This window comes from Dermacentor albipictus, chromosome 5, assembly GCF_038994185.2.
Source record: "Dermacentor albipictus isolate Rhodes 1998 colony chromosome 5, USDA_Dalb.pri_finalv2, whole genome shotgun sequence".
NCBI lineage: Eukaryota > Metazoa > Arthropoda > Arachnida > Ixodida > Ixodidae > Dermacentor > Dermacentor albipictus.
The window spans coordinates 88,766,128-88,790,000 of NC_091825.1; the positions used below are offsets into that span (position 1 = coordinate 88,766,128).

The window sequence follows — 23,873 nt, forward strand, 5'->3', positions numbered from 1 at the left end:
GCGATTTGTTGAGGCAAGATACGTCTGCACTGTGGCTCTCACTTTCTGTAGGCCGGTGTCGAAAGTCGCGCCGTCGCTCCGTCCTCCCTCGGAGGCCGTCACAGCTGATACGACGCCCGCGGAAGGAGGACATTGCAGTGTTTGCCAGCGGTGAGTGGACGCTCTATCTCGCTCGTCTCGTCCAACGAGCGTACCTGTGCACCACAGTTTCAAAGTAGCAGCTGCAGCGCAGGAAATCAAGGTATGCAATGTTTTGTTAACGTAACGTGCGCAGGAAACGTGAGAACCTTGTTGCAAAGGGATTATAATTTGACTCAAAATTAACCTTCTCAATAACGAATGTTAAGCGGTAAGGATTCTCGCTTTCTTATAAAGCGTGACCTGCCACAGTGTAAGGGGTAAACCACTTCTAGTATAACCTACTTGTTCATCGGGTAACGGCGACCGGTCTGTCCCAGTCGCCTCAACCTGTGGCACCTTGTTCAACGTGAACAAACGGAAATTGCATGGAGTGCGAGGGTCAATGACAGAGTGCTAACAAGCTTTGCGAGGATCACTGCGCCAGTTGAGAACGTTTGTCACGTTTCGTGGCAGTACCAGTTCCAGTGAGAGTACCAGTGACAGTTCCAGTCACCCTTCGTAGTACCTACGAAGGGTGATTTACTCGGCGCCATTTTTTCATGTGCGCGAGAACGACGTTTTTACAGCAGGTTTCTGACTTACTCATGTCCAGATGTCAGTGCTGCACTGCTTAATCCTGGCAAGATGTGTGAGTGACATGCATATGTTAAGTTGCGCGGCTTGTAAAATTTCAGTACAACTCATTGTCATTCTGAGTGGTAATAGTCGCAAAGAAACGTTACGAAGTTGTTGTAGTGGCTGCAGCTTTAGTGCAACGACCGACAACGGAGCGTGTAATCAAAATGTCACTTTTGAAATTGCCCCCACACTGTATACCAAGACATTTGAGACGACAAGGGGACAACGAGCGCTTTGACATCATTTCGATGCCAATCGAACCACTTGCTGTTTGATGAAACAATTTTTAGCATGGCATCATCTTTCCAGGAACATGAATTACTGATGGCGCGTTGCTATAAAGAAGTCGGCTATTGGAATTAACAGAGTGCAAGCGTAAGTACGAAAGCCGACACTAGAGTCTCTTGCAGGATATGAAAGCCTGTGACTGAAAAGAAACGTACTGGTTTGTTTCGCACAAACAGGATTTGAAGACCGGATCAGCGATGAAGGACAGGGAGAGGCCCTTCTATAAAATTTTGAATGGGCACCGGATTCCTGGAGCGTTTTCGGAGGAGGTGCTTCAAAGATTTCTGCGCTACGAGCCGGCAGATGACGACATATTCATCGTCACCTTCCCGAAATGTGGCACCCACTGGGCACACATGATGCTCTCGGCGACCCTGCAGGTCTGCCGCGGCCTGCCACCTAGACCGTTCATCCTTGCGGAGAGAGAGGGCGTGGACGCCATCTTGGCGGCTCCGAGGCCTCGTATCGTCTGCGCTCATCTTCCTTTTCGTCTTACGCCCCGCAATGAGCGGACGAAATACGTATACGTGACCAGGAACCCGAAGGACTGCTGCGTGTCATTTTTCCATCACACAAAGGCCTTGTCCTACGGATTCGCGGATGGCACCTTTAACGAGTACTTTGAGATCTTTCTCGAGGGTCTGACGGACTTCGGCAGCTACTACGACAATCTCAAATCTTGGTATGCTCGCAAGGATGATCCGAACGTCTTGTTCATGACGTACGAATCTATGAAGCTTGACAGCGAAGGTTCCATCATTAAGTTGGCCAAGTTCGTGGATGAGCAGCTTGCCGCAGCGCTCGAAGAGGATGGCGACAAGATGCGATTTGTATTGGAGGCGTGCAGCGTGGATCGCATGAGGAAAGAAGCCCAGGGGCCCTTTGTTAGGAAAGGCGTGGTAGGTGACTGGAAGAATTACTTTTCGCCAGAACAATCGCGAAGGCTGGAAGAGAGATTCATGCTAGAAATGAAGGGAACGGACATACCTGACCTCTGGAAGGACGTTGATTGGAAACTCAACGGACCAAACGGCGCTTAAAGGCTGTGCCCAATATTTGTTAGAACTTGGTGTTAGAAAGCAAGAGAATGTTCTTCAAAAAAAGAAAGAAAGTCCGATGTGACTGATATTTTCGAGTGGTACTTATAATACAGAAAAGTCGAGGCATATTGTGTTATATCTAGAATGTGATTCGTGCGATATGTACTGTGTTGTATTGAGAATGTTTGACGGCAAAACACTAATAGTTTATACTCATTTCATGTGCTAGCGCACAAGCACGAAATATTTTCTGGTGCTGTTGGTTTTATGTACTTCATTTTCTTTTTCCGGCTTGTTGCTTTGAAATGGCACGGTACTCTGCAACACTTGTTTAGCATAATGTACTTGCTGTTACTCTGTATTTTCATCCAATAAACTTTGCTGCTCCGCGCTAATGCGAGAGACAATTGTACAACTCTTCTTTTGCCTTTTTATAAATATGGTCCTTCCTACTGACTTTCGTTGTGGTTCATCGACAGTCCATTTTACTTTCATATATATTGAGGTAATGTTCGATATTGAATGCAGCGCCTTAAAGAAGTATGCCACTTGAGAGAAGAAAGAAAACTCGCTCTGCGGCAAATTCCCGAGACCCGACACCATTTCTCCCACTGTCGAGCACTATAGTTTTACGATTAACCATAATGCCTGAGCAATAAACTGCAGCCCGAATTGCTCAAACGCGCGTCGTTTATCGAGCAGCAGCTGTTTTTAGCGGCTGCGCTATGGCGTTGCATGTGGACGGAGTTGCGTTAAAGAAAGGAACGATTGCTCGGTGAATCTCGAGGGGTGCACAGGGAAGCCCGGCCAGCCTAGCGGGATGTTTGAGACCCTTGACTAACGAGTCGCGTCTTAGAGATCTGCCCTTGGATATTGGGAATAGGCTTTGAAGAAGACAGTCATTCAACACTTCACAAACTCGTGATTTTTTTTTATCACGACGCTTTCTTCTAAGCTCAAGTGCCGCTTAGTGCAACTCCCCTTTTCGAATTTGTGCCTATTTATCATAATTTACTCAATTGAGATGCACGTTCAGCGCCGTGAATTTATGTCGCGTATGCTTGCCTTCCTAGCAAGGGCACTGAGTTCAGTTACGATAGGGAAAGGGGGGCAAGCTACAATTAAAATTGACACTTTATGATTCCCAAGCGAGAAAATGCTCGCGTACGTAATAGTCCAACAAGACATGTCGCGCGCGTGCAGTCAATGGTTCATATTGCTGCGCGACTTGATGCATGGGCATGTTGGCTGCAGCGTAACGTGTGTCTCTCGTGCTTATGTCTTGTTTTTCATTGCTGGAGGGCGTCGCAGCGAATGAAACGTGTTATGTGCGAATGATTCTCATTTGCCCCCCATAACACTACCACACCAAGAAGTAGCACGCATTACTGATTAATGAAAAATTGTGTTTTGAATTACAGGCGCAACCCACAAGAATCGGCACAATGACCACTGCCACTAGCAACAAACTCCAGCCCATCTTCCAGTTGATTGATGGCATCAAGATTCCGCTCGGCTTTGACGGTGACAAACTGCGTTCGGCTCTGAAGTACCAGGCCTCGAGCGGTGACATTTTCATCGACACGTTCCCCAAGTGTGGAACCAACTGGACCAAGCGCATTGTGGAATTGCTGATCGGCGGTGAAGATGTTGCGTCTCAGAAGGACGGCTACGGCCTAGCGACCACATTCTTCGAAATGGTGGGCAAGGACACCATAGCAGCCCTGCCCGAGCCGAGGATTGTCACCACACACCTTGCATACCAGCTCGTCCCGAAGCACTCAGGTGCAAAGTAAGTGATTCCAACTGCTGGTGAAACAGGTATTCGATATTGTGTCGGCACTCCCTCCGTGTCTTGTAGCTTGACTATGCCTATTTCGAATCATTATCATAACGCTTGGTGTGTATGATCCAGGGCATAGCGATCAGGAAACGAATAGTGATGCTTCTGCGGCTTTTAGTGGTCGTTGGCAGCTGCTGGCCACCGGCCGCAATGATTCTCCCTTATGCTGTTTAATGTTGACACACCTGGGAAACAATATGGTTAGATGTCAGAACTTCGTTTTATCTCTAGGAAAAAAAACGCGTCAATGAAGATTACGACGTTATGCGCTGAAAGGCTTGCATTCAATTTAGTTTAAATGTGCTTATAACATTTATTACTGACTCTTGATCTTATGAAACTTGTCGTATTCAGGTACATCTACGTGGTGAGAAACCCCAAGGACTGCTGCGTGTCCTTCTTCCACCACACTAAGAAGACGAAGGCGTACCACTTCGAGCAAGGCACATTCGAGGACTACCTGCAGCTGTTCATAAAGGGAGAGACGAGCTTCGGTGATTACTTCGAGCACTTGGTCTCGTGGTACCCTCACGTCAATGAGCCCAACGTTCTCTTTCTCACGTACGAGGGAATGAAGAAGGACCCGGCGGCTGCCGTACTCAAAATAGCGAAGTTTCTGGACGTCCGCGACGCAGAGCTACTTGATGCTGATTCCAACAGGTAATCTTTTTGTAGTTTTGCAGTGTTTCGTGAGTAAATTTACAGACATACAACAAACACAACGTCAGGACAGACTGCCACATTCACCTTCAGGAACGGTCTGTGCATTTACTCGGTGGAAGATGACTTATTCGTCCACCTACCACCGATCAAATGCGGAGGAAATTGGGCGGTCATTCACCGGAGCCAACTAACGCGAACTTTCTCTTTATTGAATTTTCCTCCCGAACTGCGTGCACAACGACGCCAGTGCGACGTCATAATTTTCACGGCGTTACATCTTGTTCAAGTACTTTGAACGATGAAAAAGCTTGCAAGAACTATTGGAGCAGTCGGTCTGTCGGTCGGTCGCTCAGTCGATCGATCACTCGCTGGAACGTTAAATGGAAGGGAATGGTAAAGGAACAGATAGGAAGGGCAACCAGAACTGCCTTCACTGGCTACGTCATGATATCTGGGCTCTAAAACCTGCAGTAAAGAGCTCGCAGATAATGCAGACACGCGTGCGGAAGTGGCCCCTGGCTCACAGGTATTGACCACATTATTCTTGTAGCGGCGATGTCATTCTGTTATGATCCTCTTCTGAGCGGCCTGAGGAGAATGTCGGCTACAGGCAGATAGATAGATAGATAGATAGATAGATAGATAGATAGATAGATAGATAGATAGATAGATAGATAGATAGACAGATAGACAGATAGATAGATAGATAGATAGATAGATAGATAGATAGATAGATAGATAGATAGATGTGTTCTTCGCAAAGAAGAAAACGAAACGATCATGAAGAATGCAACTATTGCTGACCACGGTGCAAGTGTCGAACCTTGATGTTGATTTGACACCTGAACAGTAGCAATAGACTTGCCGGCAATTCCTCCTCCTAATAGCCGCCTTTGGTCACAGTATTAGGACACTACAGAGCTAAAGCAGGCACACAAGACAACGCGCATAACGAGTTGCACGGCTTGGCATACGTCTGCATAACGCGCAGCTGAAATTGTCAACTCGTTTAACGCGTTTTCCTACCGATTGATGACAGATATGGATGACCCGCGGACACCCGAGTAACAATGCCCGCGGAGAGCTTCACGTCTGGCCGAAGAAACAGCGCTTCGGCACAGAACAATAGCGCTTGTGTGCGTCGTCTCCCCTTGTCCGGTTGCAAAGCGCTGCTTCTTTACTGTGTGGGAGGTGGCGTGAAGAGGTAGCCACCGTAGCCATGGTTTATTTAGGCCGGCCAGCCATGGTGCAGCGGGATCTCGGAGCGGCCGATACCGCGGCCGTTCAGGTCGAGCGCGCTAGCGTGTTCTAACTGTAAAAAAAGATTTATACTGATAAACTGTTTAACTGATAAAAATGTTTATACCCCTAAGGGTCTTTTCTCGTCGCACTTGTTGTCACCCTTACCGTTATGGCCTTAGAAAAATGTGAAGAGGCCCACAACGGAGCTCTAACTAGAAGTGCGATGACAAAAGATGTAGTTGAAAACTATGTAATTATCATGATAGCCTTGGGCCAACAAAAATACCCGACAAAAGAATTTCACGCGGAGAGATTTCAAACACTCCTGCCAGATATTTCTGTGCGCCCAAGGCTGTCAGATTTGTTACATAGTTTTCTACTATGTGTTTTGACATCGCACGTCTAGTTAGAGCCCCGTTGTCGTCCTCTTGGCGCCGGCTGTGTAGTGCACACTACATTTGTTCTACGATCCGCGATGACGACCGTAACGCTTTAAATACATTCAATGCCATGTGTATCGAAATTCATTAGAAAATTTGTATTCGTCTAACTTCGTGCTATTGCTGTGCGCATCCGCCTTCACAGGTTCAAAGAGGTCGTGAGGGACAGCAGCATCGACGCCATGAAGGAGCACTACAACGCGAGCTACCAGAAGGCCCTGGGAGGCAACGGCGTGGACCAGTGGATCGAGAGGAAGGACTACCCGCTGGCCCGGGCCCCTCCGCCGCCCGACGTCATGGTGCGCAAGGGCATCGTCGGCGACTGGCGCAACCATTTCACGGCCGACCAGTCGCGGCGCATCGAGCGCGCCTTCGTGGAGAAGTGCGGTCACGTCATCGACCACCGGAAGATCTGGAACCCCGAAGACTGGATGGAGAACGTGGCGTAACGCTGGGAGGTCCACTCGGCGTGCTAGCACCGACGCTGTGGGGCGAACACTCTATTCCGATGGCCCCTTGGTTGACCTGAGTCCCACAGAGAGGCCTTAGAAACGCTGGCGTTAGGTCAAGGCATTCACGAAGATAACTAATGGATAAATGAGCTCTAGAGTGGCCTCCGGGAATGTGTCCCGAGGCTGCCCTACCATCCGTTTATTTTAAAGATGGAAGATGTCCGGGCCGTAAATAGTTATGCGGAACAGTCATGCACATGAATTCTGCAAGGGGACTCTAAGCTGTTTGCGAAAGATCGAAACATATAAATTCAGAAATGTTCTTTTTGATTCAGTACTGCTTTTGTAACGTTGCAGTTATTCATTAAGGTGATTGTGGAATTTGTTATTGATTTTGCAATATTTGGGATGTACCGCAGCGGGGAGTGACACTACACTTAGGGTATGTCCGTATGGCGCTCGCATCCCCTTTGAGGGCGTCATGTATTCATAGCAGCCAGAGTATTATAACTTCACACCATCATGGCACTCTCATATGAAACGGTGTAAGATAATGTAGCGATGAATTTTTTTAGTCCAGTACTTCATACGTAATGTTCAAAGAATACCTCGTGCAACGCGTTACAAGCAGCGCTGTACCACCCCTTTCCTCAAAATGTTCTCCAAATGCGCACCAAGACACGGAAAATAATATACACCTTAACAGAACAATATAGTATATATATTTATTGGCAGCTCGACAGTTTCGAGCATTCACATCAAAAAACACCGCGAACAGAGTAGTGAGCCTGATGTTCAATGTCTCTGCAGCGCTCAATTCTCAAAATCTGGGTCAGCCGGTATAGCAAAAGCAAATCGTGTCAACGGATGTAGCGGTTAGTTACGCCTGGCAGTCTGACAACTGTCTGTTCACATTGATGACATCGGCGCATTGGTCCCACGAGAAATATAGATAAGTTCCACATACGATTTATGATAAGATTGAGCACCGTTGAAGACGTTGGCAAATGCTGGCGGCAGCCACACAAAGATATGTACATAAGGCCAATATCGCAACACGCAACAGGCCGAGCTCTAAACGTTGGATAAACATATCACTATAACAAGGGGAGAAGAATAAAGCTTAATCTTGTTATGTCTTTTTTATCTTTCGTTCCTTCTCAATGCAGACGTCTGTTCTGCCTGAGAGGGCGAAACAGAGTTGTACAATTTGGTTGAAAAATATACTCAATTGAAATGGTTGCGGTAGTGATGCGACCTTAGCACCTCGCTGAAAGTGCTGAAGTATTTATCGAACAGGACAACGACAGCTGCTCGGTTAGGTAGAAGCAGCGGCCCTCAGCTGGGATTATTCAAAGCACGGAGGTGGTTTCACGAAAATTTCATCGATTCAGCCAAAAGTCGAAGTCAGGAACCAATAATGTCCCCGTTGAACTCTTTAAATCATGTTTTCTGTGTTCTGTGTCATGTTTTCTGTAAGGATTGTTCTCCTACGATTTAATTATTTTTGATCAGCTGTTCCGCCCAGTGGCTTGCTTCCGACGATAATCGAGGCTTCGGCCACGTGCCCAACCCGATAACGAACAGTAAAATAATGAAAAGTATGGCCCCCGATTTCGATTATTAGCTGAATCGGTGGTACCACAATTGCGCCTTCAAGAACTTAAGTTGCGTGCCCGTAAACACCAGCTCTGATCTGCCTTATTGCCAGCAAGGCTCTGAAGGAGGCTTGTTTTGCACGATATCATCTAATTGCGCTTTGTGATGTGTGCGTCGTCTCTGGTTCAAGCGCATGCTATAGGAGCATTGCAAATGACGCAATCGCACGAAAGCGCAAGCAGGGCTGTCGCAGGTATAGCCTTGCGCTTTCCCCGGCGAAAGAAAAAAAAAATGCTGCGCGCCGTGAGCGACTGAAGCCAACAATTTGAGCATGCAGTCTTTCGAAAATGTTACGTTATATCTTTGTTTCTAGGCCAGCACCGACGGAAAAATGCGGGTTTGGGTTCACATGCATTTCCTCTGTGCAGAAGTATGCACTGTTCACGGCCCTGCACAATGCGCCGGTGCGCTGGGTCGCGCTCTATTTGTTGGCTGTTTACATGAAAAGACGCATAGCTGTGACGCATTGTGAAATGTGAAGGATGAACACCTGCGCAACATCCCATGGCACTGCAATTTCGTTGGGTCACAGCTGGCCGGTTCTGCGAACGTATGCCACCGACGGCACGCATGTTCAACGCGTTTCGTGCTGGAACATCGTTTGGTTCTCTGTAGCTTTTAGAAGCGCCGGCTGTCGGTCATGGCGAGCTGTATTGCAGGCTGATTTCGGTCGCTCGTCCCCCAGGCCCGGCACATCGTGGTCAGTGATCCTGCTGACTTGACGGGAACTTTCTGCCCTCATTTTCAGGGCCGGTACTACACGCGAAGAATACACGCGCGTGCGGGCTCGTGTGCGTCCAACGAGTCGCTGTTTTTTTTTTTTAAGCGAAACTTTCTTTGCCTCTTCCTTCAACTTTTGTGCTGCTGCTGCTGCGTTGCCCACCGCGTCGGAGTGTGGTTCAGAGCGTGTACATACATGGCAGGAGCGTGGCAGACAGGAAAGTCGACGCGAGAAACTTCTTTGGACCTTTACATCGCGTGGCACGAGCACAGCGTCTTCTGGAGCTCCCCGAGTGTCGCCACATTAGCCTATTGACCGCTGTAATTATCCGTGACCCCTCGCAAAAGCATTGCAGAAGCTGCAGCGCTTACCTTTCGACTAACCCACCGTGGTTGCTCAGTGGCTATGGTGTTAGGCTGCTGAGCACAAGACCGCGGCATCGAATCCCGGCCACGGCGGCCGCATTTCGATGGGGGCGAAATGCGAAAACACCCGTGTACTTAGATGATTTGGGTGCACGTTAAAGAACCCCAGGCGGTCGAAATTTCCGGAGTCCTCTACTACGGCGTGCCTCATAATAAGAAAGTAGTTTTGGCACGTAAAACCCGACAATTTTTTTTTTACCTTTCGACTAACGTTCAAGTCCATAAGGGACGTAGACAGAAGCGGAAGACGAGACGGTTGACACCAAGGACGTTTTTGTAGAGCGGGACCAGAGTGACGCGCTTGGGGGACCCCAAAATGCCTTCAGAAGCGCCTTGGGTGACGCAAACGTTGCCCCCCCCCCACCCCCTAGACGCCGTAATTAGGCGCCATCTCACACCAAGAGCGTTGCAGGAGCTGCCGCGCTTGCCTCCGTGCTCACGCGCCACAGCAACGACAGTCCAGGGAGGAGAGAGAGACAGAGAAGGAGATTCATGATGATGGGAAGGAAAGGTTGGGGTAAAGTGCAGCGCAGTAACTGTCTCTCAGCAGAGGGACACCTCAACCGCATTGCACTGGGGGTAGGGAATGAAAGTAGAGGGAGAGAAAGTGCACCAGAAACAGCAGCACGCCGCGGAAATGTGATAGAGCCAAAGGCGGTCGGCGAGGCCGACAGCCTCGGCGAATGTCAGGAGCGCACGTAGTAGTGTCCTGTGTCGTGAAGGGCAGCCCGAGGGGTGCAGGAGTTCAGTCACGGTGTCGCACGGCAGGCCGTGCCCACGGTAAACACGGGCAAGAGACGCGCACCCGAGCGAAAAGTTGGGGCACTCACTAGGAACGGTTGCTAGCACCAGAGTAGCGAGAGAGGAGGCAGGAAATAGGTAAAGCCGGATCCCGTACCGACGCAACCAGGAAACGAGTGATCAGGAATGGAACGAACGATCAGAATCAGGAACGAACGGAACCCCTCTGCGCTCCTGGCAGTTCTTCTAACTTGACACGGGAGAAACAAAATGCGTCGTCAGAGAGCATTGCTCTTTTGAGTCTCTTCAGTAAAGAGATGAATGATTGAACCACACGTTTCTCTGTGTTGTGTGTACTACGTGGCCAAACACAAGTGGTGCAGGCAAGGTAACATTTAACGCCACATCACGACTGTCGTATATGCAGTCGACCTCACCGCCAGATAGCGTCAATAAACGCAAACAGCACAGATAGCTTCGCTTACATCGATTTCAATAGTGCGTGGCATCTGCGTTTTTTGTTCCACAGTGATGAGAAACAGCCTCGTTTCCTTTATAAGTGCGCCCAATGCTTATGTTTGTGACCGAAATAATCGCTTTTAGAAACGAGACAGCTATTTTTGACTGGAAACTTACCCATGGATCCCCCTCAGCTACTGTTTTTATTGTGTTGCGTTTGCAATAAACAAGAGATACGCGACAGTGCATAGGCCTGCTTAGGCGCTGTTCTAAAAAAATTCGGTCACTTTAGCATACGCCAAAGAGGCTGAGGGCGAAATCCTGCGAGCTCACGAGACATCCATTCAATAACTTGACATTCTCATTCGAATGCGTTGTTACTTCTGATTACCTGTTTTCTCCCACTAAATGTAGCGGGTACGAGTGCCCTAATTAAAGATAGCTTAATTAACTGTGCCTTAATCAATGTCGCCCTAATTAACACCGAAGGTCGCGGGTTCGAGTGCCTTAATTATATATTAATTAACTGTGACTTTTTTGGCTTGATTAGCAGCGTCGATGTGGCAGCGACGCTGTGGAGTGGAGGAACACGACGACGACGATCGCGCGAGCTGTGGCACGAGTGCTTCGACTTTATGTATCCCACAACGTGACCTTGAAACAGAGATATAAGGCGTTCGCCTTAAAAATAAATTCGGGGGTTTTACGTGCCAAAACCACGGTACGATTACGAGGCACGCAGTAGTGGGCGACTCCGAATTGCATTTTCCCACTTGGGGTTCTTTAACGTGCACCCACTGAGTGGCACACGGGCGCTTTTGCATTTCGCCCCCCATCGAAGTGCGGCCACCGCAGCCGGGATTCGATCCAGCGCCCTCGGGCTCATCAGTGCAACGTCGCCGTCACTACGCCACCACAGCGGGTGTGCTGTTTAAAGGCTGCTAATAAGAATAATTACACGTTTACCAGCCTTGCAACTTTGCCAAGATTGCTTCAATGGTATAGACTTCTCATGTATTACCTATTTAGACAAGGTGCCATGTCGTTGCAGTTGGTTTTTTAATGACGCCTAGAAAAGACGATCGGCCTTGGCAACCGTGCCGAATTATGATATTTTGACAATGGGAAGGCGCAGTAACTTATTAGTTTTGGATTAGGTAGGCGTAATAATAATATTTAGCTGTTGTGCGTCTGCTCATTGCAGGGTTAACGGCGATCCTTCTAGTTCATCTCGCAAATCATTACGTTAAATACTTGCGTTCTTTTCCCGGCCATCTACAATGTCATCGCGAATGTGCCGGCTCGGGTTAGATCATCATTGTTGTTGGTTGAGTCTTTGGGTGGGAGACCAACCATTGCTGTGAAAACGTAGACTCTGCATTGCTGCCCTTGTGTCACAAGATAGTTCGTGTCCTAAAGGAGACTGCCATTGTTCTAAAAAAAGATAATAAAAAGAGACGTTTCCCCATTCCCATTGCAAAACACAATTTTTGCGTAATCTCGCGAACTGCGCGCCTGATTGCCATAGTGTAAATTCAGGAAAAGGAGGAAATAAAGAGAGAAGGCTGGGATGTTCACCAGTAATGAGTGTAGATTCAAGCGCATAAAACGCCTCCGAGGATGAATTGGAGAGTTGGAATTAAAGTATTGAGGCAGATGTTTGGTTGTGGGAGAAACCATTCAAGCGAATGCGAGGTTTCTTGCTGCATGGAAGGCATTAAATAACTTTCTTTTGATACTTGCTCTAGCACTTTGTAAAAGCACCATATAACAACAATAATAATAAAAACCAACGCCAAAGGAGTTACGCAGGTCCTTGTTCCCATCCTGTAAAACGGGCAAGCGCCGTGAATACCGCTGCTGTGAATCTTTCCCCGTCTCTTCATGGCTTTTATGGAGTGGCACAACAGCGTACGGAATTAGCGGACCCGTAAATTCTCTACTGTGTAGCTCACAATCCCCAAGCACCCTCCGTAATGATATTTCAGTTTCTACGCATGTTTTCTTACGCGCACGTGCAATTGACGCGAGTATGACAGGCAGTCAGCATAACAGCTTTCGCGAAGCGAAATAGAGCATAGCAGCGAAACCCCGGAGGAAGTGTCTTGAGGTCAACCCAGCTTATATGACGCCGTACCGCTTCCAAACCTCGATAAACTCGGTGCCGGCGAGTTTCTCGTAGATCTTGCTATTCAGCCTCTCGTTCATGTCTGGCGTGAGGTGCGACTTCCAATCACCCACGATGCCTTTGCGGACCAGCTTGGCTTCGCTCGGTCGGTCGTGCGTAACCTTGTGAAAGAGCTTAAGGCCCTCTGGCACGTCATCCTCGTCGTCGGTGTGCAAGGGTTTTGAGAAAAACTGGACCAGGGAATCGTTCGTGTACTGCTTCATGGCAGATACGTCGCTGTACCTGCATGGAAAAAAAGAATTGCTGAAATACTGTGCAGAACCAATAGGGTACTCAGAATTCTTATTCGGGAAAAAGGCGGGAGGGTTTGCCTTCAGCTACCGCTGTGAACGAAATCATGCCCAAGAATTGGCTGGCATGGAAAGCATTGTCTGCTCAGCGCTCTTTCTGATTCTTCTGTTAGGTCACATTTCCTCCTCTCTGCTAAACGGCACTGGTGGGAATTCGGATAAACGTACGATTCGATAAAGCACTTCATGTAGTTGAGAGCTGTTCATAATAACCAGCGCAAGTGAATCTCGACAGCGAGTGTGCTATCGAAGGCGACTTGCCTGTAGCAATCTCTTGTGAACAAAAAGCTTTGCAAATTCGGTATCAGTCACGTAGTTTCACATACCTGAGCACATTCTCCAGATAGGTCGCATCCTCCAGCAACCTGTCGTAGTACGACTGGCCAAGGAACTTGGCGATCTTGAGCACGCTTTCTCGTGGTTGGGCCTTCATGTCTTCGTAATGTAGAAAGAGAACGTTGGGGTCGTCGCGGTGTTCGTACCATCCCAACACGTGATCAAAGTAGTCACCGAAGTCCGTCTGGCCCTCGCAGAAGATGTCAAAGAATGTTGGGAACGTGCCGCGGGCGAATTCGTAGCCGGGAAATCCTTTGGTGTGGTAGTAGAAAGATGTCACACAATCCTTAGGGTTGCGGCATACGTAGATGTACTTTGCTTCGGGAGACTTGGGCATCATGGAGTACGGAAGGTGGGACTTGATGATCCCAGGCCTCTTCATAGCCAACAGGCAACCGGCTCCGGTCATCTCGAGAAACGGGCTATTCTTGAGGAAATCCAGACCGTCCTTTGGCTTTTGGCCATCGTTGTAAATCAGGTATGCGATGTGTTGTACCCACGTCGTTCCGCACTTGGGAAAAGTCACTACGAACACGTCGTCTGGCCTGGGCTTGTACTCCAGTGCCGACTTGAGCAGATCCGCATGGAACGCACAAGACAGGCGATAGCCGTCAAAGTCGACGTAGTAAGGCCGCTGGTTGGGGTCCTCTGCGGTGGTCGTCATCTGCATTAGTTAACGCAAGCCACAACTGTATTTAAGCATGTCATAAACAAGCTAACGGACATACGAGCGTAGCAAAACAGCACCCGAGGTGTGAAAGCAGCAAGGTTTCCGGCAACGGACGTTATTTAACGCGCGCATGCTACAGTGTAGACTAGAACCGCATTTTTTGTTTGCTCTATATAGGCCGACTCCAATAATCGTCGTCTTTGTTTCAGCTGTAAAATTTATGCGTAACACAATGCGAACTCATTCCATACTTTACGGCAGTAAGAAAGTGCATCAAATTGGAAAAGAAACGGCCAAATTCTTCGTTATCATCTCAAAAATCTTCCCTGCAAGCAAAATAGTTTTGAAAAGAAGGGACAGCAATGTTTGCAATAGCAATAATATAAAGGGTTGTATCCTATTTTTTTACTTAATATTTCTTTTGTAGTTATATAGTTTATGTAGTTATATGTATATATATATAGTTTGTAGTTATAGCTACGTGAGCTTCACTGCACGAAACAGTGACGTTGTTACATACGCCTTAAAGGGACTAAACCATGCTGAACATTGTACACTACATTTCTATGAACAGATTATTTCTGAAGAAACACACACACACACACACACACACACACACACACACACACACACACACACGCACACACACACACACACACACACACACACACACACGCGCACGCATGCACGCACGCACGCACGCACGCACGCACAAACACACAGACACACACACACACCTGGAATCTGACGCGGTGTTCGTGTCAGATAAAACGTTGGAATATTTAATGAAATGTTTGTTTTTCTTCGTCCCAGGAGCTTTTGTACCAGAAACTGTATTTCCGTTGACTAAGCTAGTTTGTGATTCTTTGTCCTCTGCTAGCGTCGCTCGCTGGTGACATCTTTCTACACAAGGAGAAGCTGTAATCTGTCATAAGTGGCAGCTTATCGCAACGCAGACAAGCGCCAGCGGAAAGCATAACAATACAATATGCTGATAACAAGAAGCGAGATATCAGTGTTCTTAGTTTTTATAGCTTTGTTTCTCTTCTCATGCTTGTCAAGAGAGAAAGAGAGAAAAGAAAAAAAAAGAAAGGCAGGGACGTCAACCACGAGTGAGCCCCGTTGGCTACCCTGCACTCGGAGAAGGGAAAAGGGCAGGGACAGATTACGAGGAGAAGAGAACGTCCGCTATGGGTATCGCCGACGTATAGAACAGTTCTCTGCTTTATATCGCTGACGATCACTCAATCCGACAGCTTTGAGAAATCGCAGCGGCGCTTTTCTGGCCTTTTGTAGCTGCACAATGCGAGGCAATTGTCACAATATGTCGTTAAAGGTGAATGGTCTTTATTCAAGCTGGTTTGGAGCTGTGTAGAGATCATGTCTCATTTTAAAAGGATGGGCAGGACATTGCGGAAGCTTGCGCGTTGACTAGCTCATCGTTGAAAAACTGTGTAGGTGTTTTTATAAAGGAACAAAACCGGGATACACATGCGAAAATGATGAAGCACGAATATCACTTTAATTTATTTGTCATGATGCAAAGTGTATGCACACGCAAATCTTACAGTCACCGGAAGTAGCTTGAAACCAGTCGAAAAAAAAAGAAAGAGAGCGTCAACAGCGTAAACAAACTAAGGACGGTAACAGCGCAAACAAGCTATGTGCGTGAAGAAAGACAGACAGACGAGAGCACTGAGGCTCGCAACTGAGGGTACATTAGGGGATAATGGTAGATACTATGACTTGAGGCTAGTATCACTTTAAATGAGTGTGAAACTGAACTTGTTGTTACCGATTCATGGCAAGAAAACACCGCGAGAATAACGGGACACGATGTGCAACTTGCCTTGACAAAAACTCGTACAGATACATTGGTACAGAGACTAGACGATCCCGGCCTTGCCAAAGAAAGCAAGTCACTAGACAAAATTGGTGCACTCGACATCCCACAGTGCAGTCAAAACGTTTCCATGCAATGCAATGGAAAGTTCGCTGACACATGCGTCAGACTTTTGTAATCAATAAGGGTTTCCGTTAATTCTGGAGCGAACTGTTCCTTGTGTCTAAGCAACGCTGCCGTCCTGCCAGATATAGGAACACAGCTACACGTGTTGGTGTTCGAAGCCAGATGAGAAGAAATCGGTAAAGGCAAGGCGCAGAAGACCAGGACTCAGGAAGAAGAACACAAACGACAGGACCGGCGCCTTTTTTTTTCCACTCACAACTAAGTTTATTTTCGCAACAAGCCTGCCTTATGTAGGTTATTCACGCCGAGTGACGCACAAAACTTTAGAAGTAAAAAAACACAGCAATCTATTGACCATTCAGGAATGTTATCTGGCACATATTATCGAATGAGCGAACAAGAACCACACGTCGATCAGTACAGGAGGCAATTTATCTAGTATTGATTCTTCTTCCTGAGTCCTGGTCTTCTGCGCCTTGCCTTTACCACTTCAAGCATGAACCAACTAGCCCAAGCAAAAATTTTACTTGAGAAGAAATTGACCAGACGTGAAAGGATTGCAGCGATCCCCTAACCTGCGTTAGGAAGCGCCCGGTTCGGCCGATATACCTTTTGTGACATGTTAATCTTCCCTTGGGGAACTCGGACACCGCAGATACAATGCAAAGAACAAGGTTATTAACATGGAAGCGCAGAAACCTGCGCGAACTGGCATGATTGCATCGTGAATGATCAGCGCACAGAGACACGGACAAAGGAGAACGCCATTTCGTTATTAAGATGCTTCATAGAACAGGCTGTAACCTTAGATTTTTGGATCATGCAAAGAACATGGAAGATGACTCAATTTCTTTAGGGAAACACTACGTCGATAGCGTGCCTGGCGCCTAGAATTTTATTTTTTGGACCATGCGCAAGTTGTGCGTGTGAACTATGAGCCACACTTGTATAGAGCTTTCAGTCAGCCCATTTGGCCGCCATCTTTCGCGCAAACATGTACAAGCCGACGCAGTGGTGGGACAACGCATGACCATGCCATGTGCCACTGCTCGGTGCATGCGTTATACCGTAAGGAAGCTGCTGCTGCGCGCGGCAGCATACACAGAGCGCGGAAGTGTGACCTGGCACCAGTGCACCAGCAGGAAAAACATTTACGTACGTATTAAAGCGTGTGCGCACAGAGCATCTTGGCTAGCATTAATCGAGACAGTGTAAACCATTCGGAGCTGAGATGATCAGCCTATCGGGAACATACCACACAAAAAAGTACATTGTACATTGCAAACGCAATGTCAATGGAACAAGATGGCCGCTTTGCAGCTCAGAAGACTTAAAGTAATAAATATCTAGCGTGCCCGTGAAGGAATTTTTTCAGTGGTTGTCATAGCCGTTACACTTTAACATCCTATGCATTGTCTACGGCATTGTCTACGGCAGGTCTACGGCAGATGCAGGCAATCCGACAAGAAAAAGCTACGCACCTCCTCGAAACTTTTTTATGCCAGTGAAGAGAGAAGGTGTTATCGTTGATTTCTTAGGCAAATAGAATATTTTCTGCAATAATGTTCTCGCGTCACATCGACTCGGCTTAGAACGGAGTGACAAAGAAAATCTTCACTTGCAAAGTCGTCTATGATACTTCGCAGAACTTGAGGGATGCGCTACAACGCGCCGATATGACCTTTCACGTCGACGCGTTATTTCTCTGACCTTTCTTTTTTTGGCTATGTTTTTCACCCGACACACCACTACACGTACCCAGCTGACTTGTAGACTCAATATTGCTCCATCAACAAATGCAGGCATGCAAAGTGTGTACGGACAACGTATATACGTGCAGTTTGCACGACGACGTTCGCGTTTGTGCGAGATATAAGCTGAGAGTCAACAGATGATCGCTCGCGGCTGACCTTTACACGGATAAGTGACAAGACAATGAAGCTGAACCGCGCATGCCGCTTGAAGGTCTACGTACCTGCTCACTTCGCGTCTCCAGATGTCAGAGTGTACTCGGTTTCGCTTTGCGCACACGCACTGTCGAACTGACGGTCACGTGTAAACGCATGTTTTGGTGACGCATTGCTTTCATTGTTCTCGGCTCAACTTGCTATTGCTTCCAGCTGTCGCGGACTTTTCTTAGCATGGGTGAAACTTCGCGTGTAGGCTAACGGACTGGAAGAAGTGATGCAGGGTAAACGGTACAAATGCCGAGCTCCGCCCGAGCAGACGTCCTTAATCGATACACAAGTGCAGAGCGAACGCTTTTTATCCCGCGAGTGTCATTAATTCAAAACCTCTTTGCACTGTCAAGACGCTGCTACCGCAAACGTACACAGAACGAACATTTCCTACCGCGCTGTAGAACGAGGGAAAAAGCTCCGGCTGTGGCTCCATCTGCCGTAAAGGCGGGCGAACATGGCGAAGGATGAGGCTTATGCAAGGTGCAAGAGCAAGCCATATACGAAGGAAAGCGCCAGAACCACAACACTACAGAGAATAGGAACGTATGCGCACATATAGCGGTATACTAGCGCTAGTATGAATTGAAGGATGTCTTGTAAGCTTGTAATCACAGACGCAGAAAAAATAATTATGTGACAAGTAGGAAGTTAGAAGTTGAAGGAATTAGATCTTTTCTAGAACGCTCTACAGCTTTCTCATTTAAAGTTTTGCCCTTAAGTTATTACTTGCAAGTCGGGGATTAATCTTGGGTAATTATTCGATTAAGCAGTACACAAGAAATGCTGTGGCTTGCCCCGAAGGTAGCCAACAAATGCATTTGGTCGCATACTCATAGAATGCTGCGACACATTTTAAAAACTTGGCTAAAGTTAGCTGGGGCACTCTGTACTGAGCCTTCTTGGACGTTCGCGCCATGCCTTGGTGACGTAATGTCGAAACTGGTCTTGGTTACATGATGCTACGATGTCGGCAAGGTCTGAACGCTGAGGGACTTCGACCACGCAATTAAAACTTCGCGCTGAATTTTATAATTAGGGACCAATCTATGAAATTTAGTTCACGAAATAATTAACTTGCAATTCTGCACATTTCAAGGCACCCGCTCCGTCGAATGATATGCGCAGCCGAAAAAAAAGAACTTTTTTACCTTCACTGCTCCGTTTTCAACCATTATGGACATCGCAGGAAGGTCTGCGACACTGTGTGCTGCCCATATAGGTTTTTTTTTTTGTAGTGATGTCGCAATTTTGCGCGCTTTATATAAGTTACGCGCATTATGTGCAGATGTAGTGTGCAGTAACATCTTGATCGCACGCCCTACTCGTACGTGCGAGATGCGAACGCGGATACATCCGTCGACGCCCATTTGCGTTCTGCGTCTGGACGTAGTCATCTGCATTTAATGTACCTCAGGCCGTGATTAGAACGATCGCCGGAGGCGCGCGTCGACATTGAGTGTGGCACGAGAAAATAAAAGAAAGAAAGAGAAAGTAAAGGCCACATTACACGTCCGAAGAACCAGTTTCTCACAGCGGTCTCTTCAGCGGGCGAAGGACAGCAGAGCCATTAGCTCTAGCAGAACGACGCGGAAGTGCAGGCGAATGAACGAGGCAGCGCTTACACAGCGTGTGGCACCAGCACGGCTGCGCGTAATTACACATCGCCTAACCAACCAGCCGCGCTTCGGGAGGGCAATAGTTAGCACACGGGGAAATCAAAGCAAGCAATTTCGAGAGCAGTTCCTTTTTTTTTTTATTAGCACGAACAAATAGAAAAAAAAATACCCGGCATGGTACGGGGCCTGAGTGCCAAGAAAGGTTTTTGTGGTCAAGAAGGGGTATCCATACACTGCTCTGGTCTGCGCCAAATGGTGCAACCATTTTCATTCAGTATGGCGGGTGTCCTAACTATGATGCGCCAAGATTTAAAAAAAATGTGCAAACGCAACGTAGCTGGACAGAACCAATGCAATGTTCTTTGCCGTCGCTTGGAGATACTCAGAGTATTTTTTTTTTTGCATACCGCCTAATTACATAATTAGACCTAATTGATTAGTCAACTTCTCAAATATTATAACTAAATGAAAAGTGTCAATGAGAAAACTGCAGAGCAACATGACAAACTCCCTACGCAGCTTTCTGTTGCTCAGTACCTGCTATACTTAAAAGTATTTTTCTGAGCGTGAAAGAAGCCCACGGATACACGCGAACTGCCTCGAGCGGCCAGTCGCACGGCAATTCTGGTGCGTTATAATATTTGAGAAGTTGACTAATTAATTAATACCAATTACGTAATTAGGCGGAATGCAAAAAAAAAATGCTCTCAGTATCTCCAAGAGACGGCAAACATTACTGCATCGGTTCTGTCCAGCTGTATACGTAGCACTCCCATGTTTTAAAGTCTCGGTGCATAATAGTTGGGACACCCTGTGCATACGATTGCATTCTCGCTTCCGTTATACAGTGACATGTATACGGCCAGAGTCGATCATTGGGCAGCCTGCTGTCACGTGGGGTTAACGCCCACAAAGGAACATTCGGTCTTTGATACAGAGGCCGTAGATTAGGGCTCGCAAATAATGTTGAATACCCGGGTTTCTTTAACGTGCACCTCAATCCGATAGCGCGTCGACCGGTGAATAACCTCTCACCGTTACCATCGAAACGATGTAGACCGCAGAGCTGCTGGTCAGGGCGCCGAACGGAAGCACATAGGAGCGAGCGAGCCTCATTTAAATGCGCACGATGCGCATGTAACCGGTTTGACAACGTTGTCGGTAATTCGAAGCCGAAAAAAAAAATATTGAACTCGTTGTCATTACTCGCGTTCTCATCACTGTCGCTTTTGCTGCTGCAGCTTGTGGCCTTCTCTCTTATTCGCGTCTTTGTAAATAATTGACACTGCGCAGCGCTTTGTTATAGAAATTAGACTGGCTAAGATGTAGTAATTGTCGAGTCGTAGTAACGGCGCAATTTCGCTGACCATGTACGAGGGACGCGCATTGAATGTAACGATCAACCATGTTTTTGAGCACAAGTCTGAGAGCGCACAAGAATGGGCGTTTGGTGGTACGTGGCGCCCTGTATTATGCAAACACGCAGGGCCATTCGGCATCAACAGGTTACATAATACAGCCGCCAGAACGCTAAACAACATCGCAGCACATAATGTGTCGTACTTCTGGTGATAGGCCAAGTTTATGTTGCAGAAATCTTTATAAGGCTTCACCTTGCGTGTACGTTGAAGAATCCCAGGGGGTCAAAATTAATCCGGAGACCCTCGGTATATACTGTGCCTCACGATAATATCGCGGTTTCGGCAAGTAAAACCCCAGAATATAACTTAAATTTTTCATCTTGCGTTAGATGACGCGTGAATGAACTCAAGCACAGTGAAAAGGTGGGTTAGGCGTTTCAAACATGGCCACACGAGCATATGATCAGACTCGGAGTCTGTGTGAACAACACAGACTCCAGGTGTTGCTGTGTTGTTCGTAGGCAAATAATATTCCTTGGGAGTTAATTACTTGTAACAACAGGCTGAATATTTTAGGTGTATCAAATTTGAAAGAAGCATTACGAACAGTTTATTCATGGAAAAGTTTATACTCAGCGTATAGAAATTTTATTTTGTTTTCGTTATCTTATAACTTATGCGCAAGTACGTTAAAGGATGCTTTCCATTTCCTCTCTCTTTCGCCCTTCCCCGCCCCCTTTTCGGTGCCAGCTTTTTTTCTCTCGGCGAAGGTGGTAAACCTGCTTTACCTCCAGTTCTAACTTTATCAAAGCACTTTTGTATACAATGTATTGTATACGGGATGTGCGAATATCAAATATTCTTTATTTACTGACTGATTGAGTTGTCTGATTTTGAGCTAACACAATCCCATACGAGCTTATCAAGTGCCCGTTCACTATACCGTGAAATTTGCGAAATCCACAAGAAAAGTACGCATGCCACTGAGCTTCAGTGATTTTTTTTCTTAGGGATCGAGAGAAATAAACGAACTGTCGACACGGTCAGATATGCGTACACCCGGACGTGCACGCTATGTGTATAACCCGCATTATGCCGGGTTTTTCATTCTAACATTATGGGAATTTTTAAAAATCGTCTGTGGCATATAGCACAAATGTATTCATGGAGCTGTATTACTCGCATAGGCGGACAATACTTACACTGCGAATCAAAGTGCATAATTGAAAATTATCAAAATTTCACTCGTCAACTTTTCATTTAATTAAAGTAACTAGATGTAAAGTTCACTAGTGAAATATTGATGATTTTCAGTCTTCAGTTTTGCGATACGTGCGCTAAAATAGCGCACCTATCCCAAAACGCTAATTGATGCCAGTGATTTGACAAAGCACATTTATTTAGAACGAATTTCAAAACTAGCATCAGTTTTGAGATAGTCGCAGTCAAACGTCTCGTGAAAATGCACTGTTGTCCCACTTACCTTGTATTTATGAAAACGACTTTTTTATGCACTCGAGCTCAAAAGTTACTGAACAGGATTTACTGAATTCTGAGGTGTCAGCCTCAGAATTAGCTTCAAGTGGGTTTGACTTTCGAAGTCACCGGCTACGACTCGTGAAATGTATTATGTGTCGTAAAGGAATTCGCTTAAAGGTTATTTAGCGCACACTTTTAATTTGCGAAATTCTCATTTTCATTGCCAGTCTAAATAACACCCGCTTTTGAGAGTAATCCAGCTCAAGAATTAAAATTGCCCAACATGGCACGAGTGACAAAAAAAAAAAAATTCTGTTAAGAACAAAAAAGAGCACCCCTTATATTTGTTTCTTCGAAATTAGGCGCGTCCACCACAGACACACGTGCTAATTAGGCGTTTCATTTCGAAACGGGCCATGGCCATTGAGCAGATCTAGCCGCCGGGGCGGACACATGGACACATTGACAGACACTCTACGTCGCCAGATTCCTACAGATACCCGCTACGAGGCCGCCGCCGCGAAAAGTGGGCGTGTCACGAGCTCGTGCCAAATTCTGCCAAGGCGGAACTCGAGGCGCCACACAGCGTCAGGTCCTTGAGTCGATACGAAACATTTACGCTGCCGGTCTCCGGCGGTCGATACACGCTTAGCGTCGCGATACAGGAAGCATGAAATAACCCGAAGACGCCGCTCCGCGGGCCGCGAAGCCAGCCTGTAGGAGCACGTGCTTTCCTCGAAAGACGCTCACGATGAGGCGATCAGGCCCTGACGCTCTAGCACCGGGAACGGTGGTCGTAGGCATTCGCATGGCGTCCTCTCGCTTCCCGAGAGATGCCGATGTCGGATCGCGCGCAGTTTCGGCGCTGACAGTAGTGCAGAAGGCAGTTGTGGAATTTCTTTCGATTCGCTTGCTGCGCGACTGATCGCTGCATGCGGGACGACGTTGTATTTGAGCCAGCCTCGTGCTGTCTTGGTTCGCGTACAGAGCAGATAGACGCGGTAAACTGCTTCAGCCAGAACGCCAACGACAAGCCGAGGCACGGTCCTGACGGTAAACTTGAGCAACGTTACGTACGTACGTACGCAACGTTGCGCTTAGCGCGCGTTCGTCGCGGCGCTGGGAACCGCGTGACGGAAAACAGAAATGCGGAGTGTAGTGCTGGTAACAAGAAGGGAAAACAGACAAATAGCGAAGAAAGAGGAAGCGCGGAGACGTACTCACCACTGCAAATCAAACCTTGCGGCTTCTAGTCGCAAGCAGTGTACACA

The 23,873-nt window shown here is 47.2% G+C and overlaps 2 protein-coding genes across 5 annotated transcripts in view; one reads left to right on the forward strand and one right to left on the reverse strand.

The window, feature by feature from the left end:
- On the forward strand, positions 1-7,862 carry LOC135906863 (uncharacterized). 4 transcript variants are annotated; one of them, XM_070538529.1, is made up of 6 exons: positions 18-241; positions 1,069-1,134; positions 1,224-1,946; positions 3,509-3,879; positions 4,285-4,590; positions 6,421-7,862. In XM_070538529.1, exons 3-6 carry the CDS (start codon positions 1,245-1,247, stop codon positions 6,722-6,724), a joined length of 1,683 nt encoding a protein of 560 aa, XP_070394630.1. In that variant the 5' UTR covers positions 18-241; positions 1,069-1,134; positions 1,224-1,244; the 3' UTR covers positions 6,725-7,862. The 4 variants fall into 4 exon arrangements, with proteins under 4 accessions (XP_070394633.1, XP_070394630.1, XP_070394631.1 ...); XM_070538531.1 differs by having other exon boundaries at positions 33-150; XM_070538532.1 differs by lacking the exon at positions 1,069-1,134 and having other exon boundaries at positions 1-150.
- Positions 7,439-23,873, reverse strand: part of LOC135906862 (sulfotransferase ssu-1-like) — a 16,668-nt gene continuing 233 nt past the window's right edge. Inside the window, exons 1-3 of the mRNA XM_065438477.2 lie at positions 23,827-23,873; positions 13,537-14,210; positions 7,439-13,142 (exon numbers count right to left, since the gene is read on the reverse strand). The exon at positions 23,827-23,873 is cut by the window's right edge and continues 233 nt beyond it. Coding sequence (XP_065294549.2) covers positions 12,854-13,142; positions 13,537-14,210 — 963 coding nt within the window. The 5' untranslated portion in view covers positions 23,827-23,873 and the 3' untranslated portion in view covers positions 7,439-12,853. The remainder of the gene's footprint in view (positions 13,143-13,536; positions 14,211-23,826) is intronic.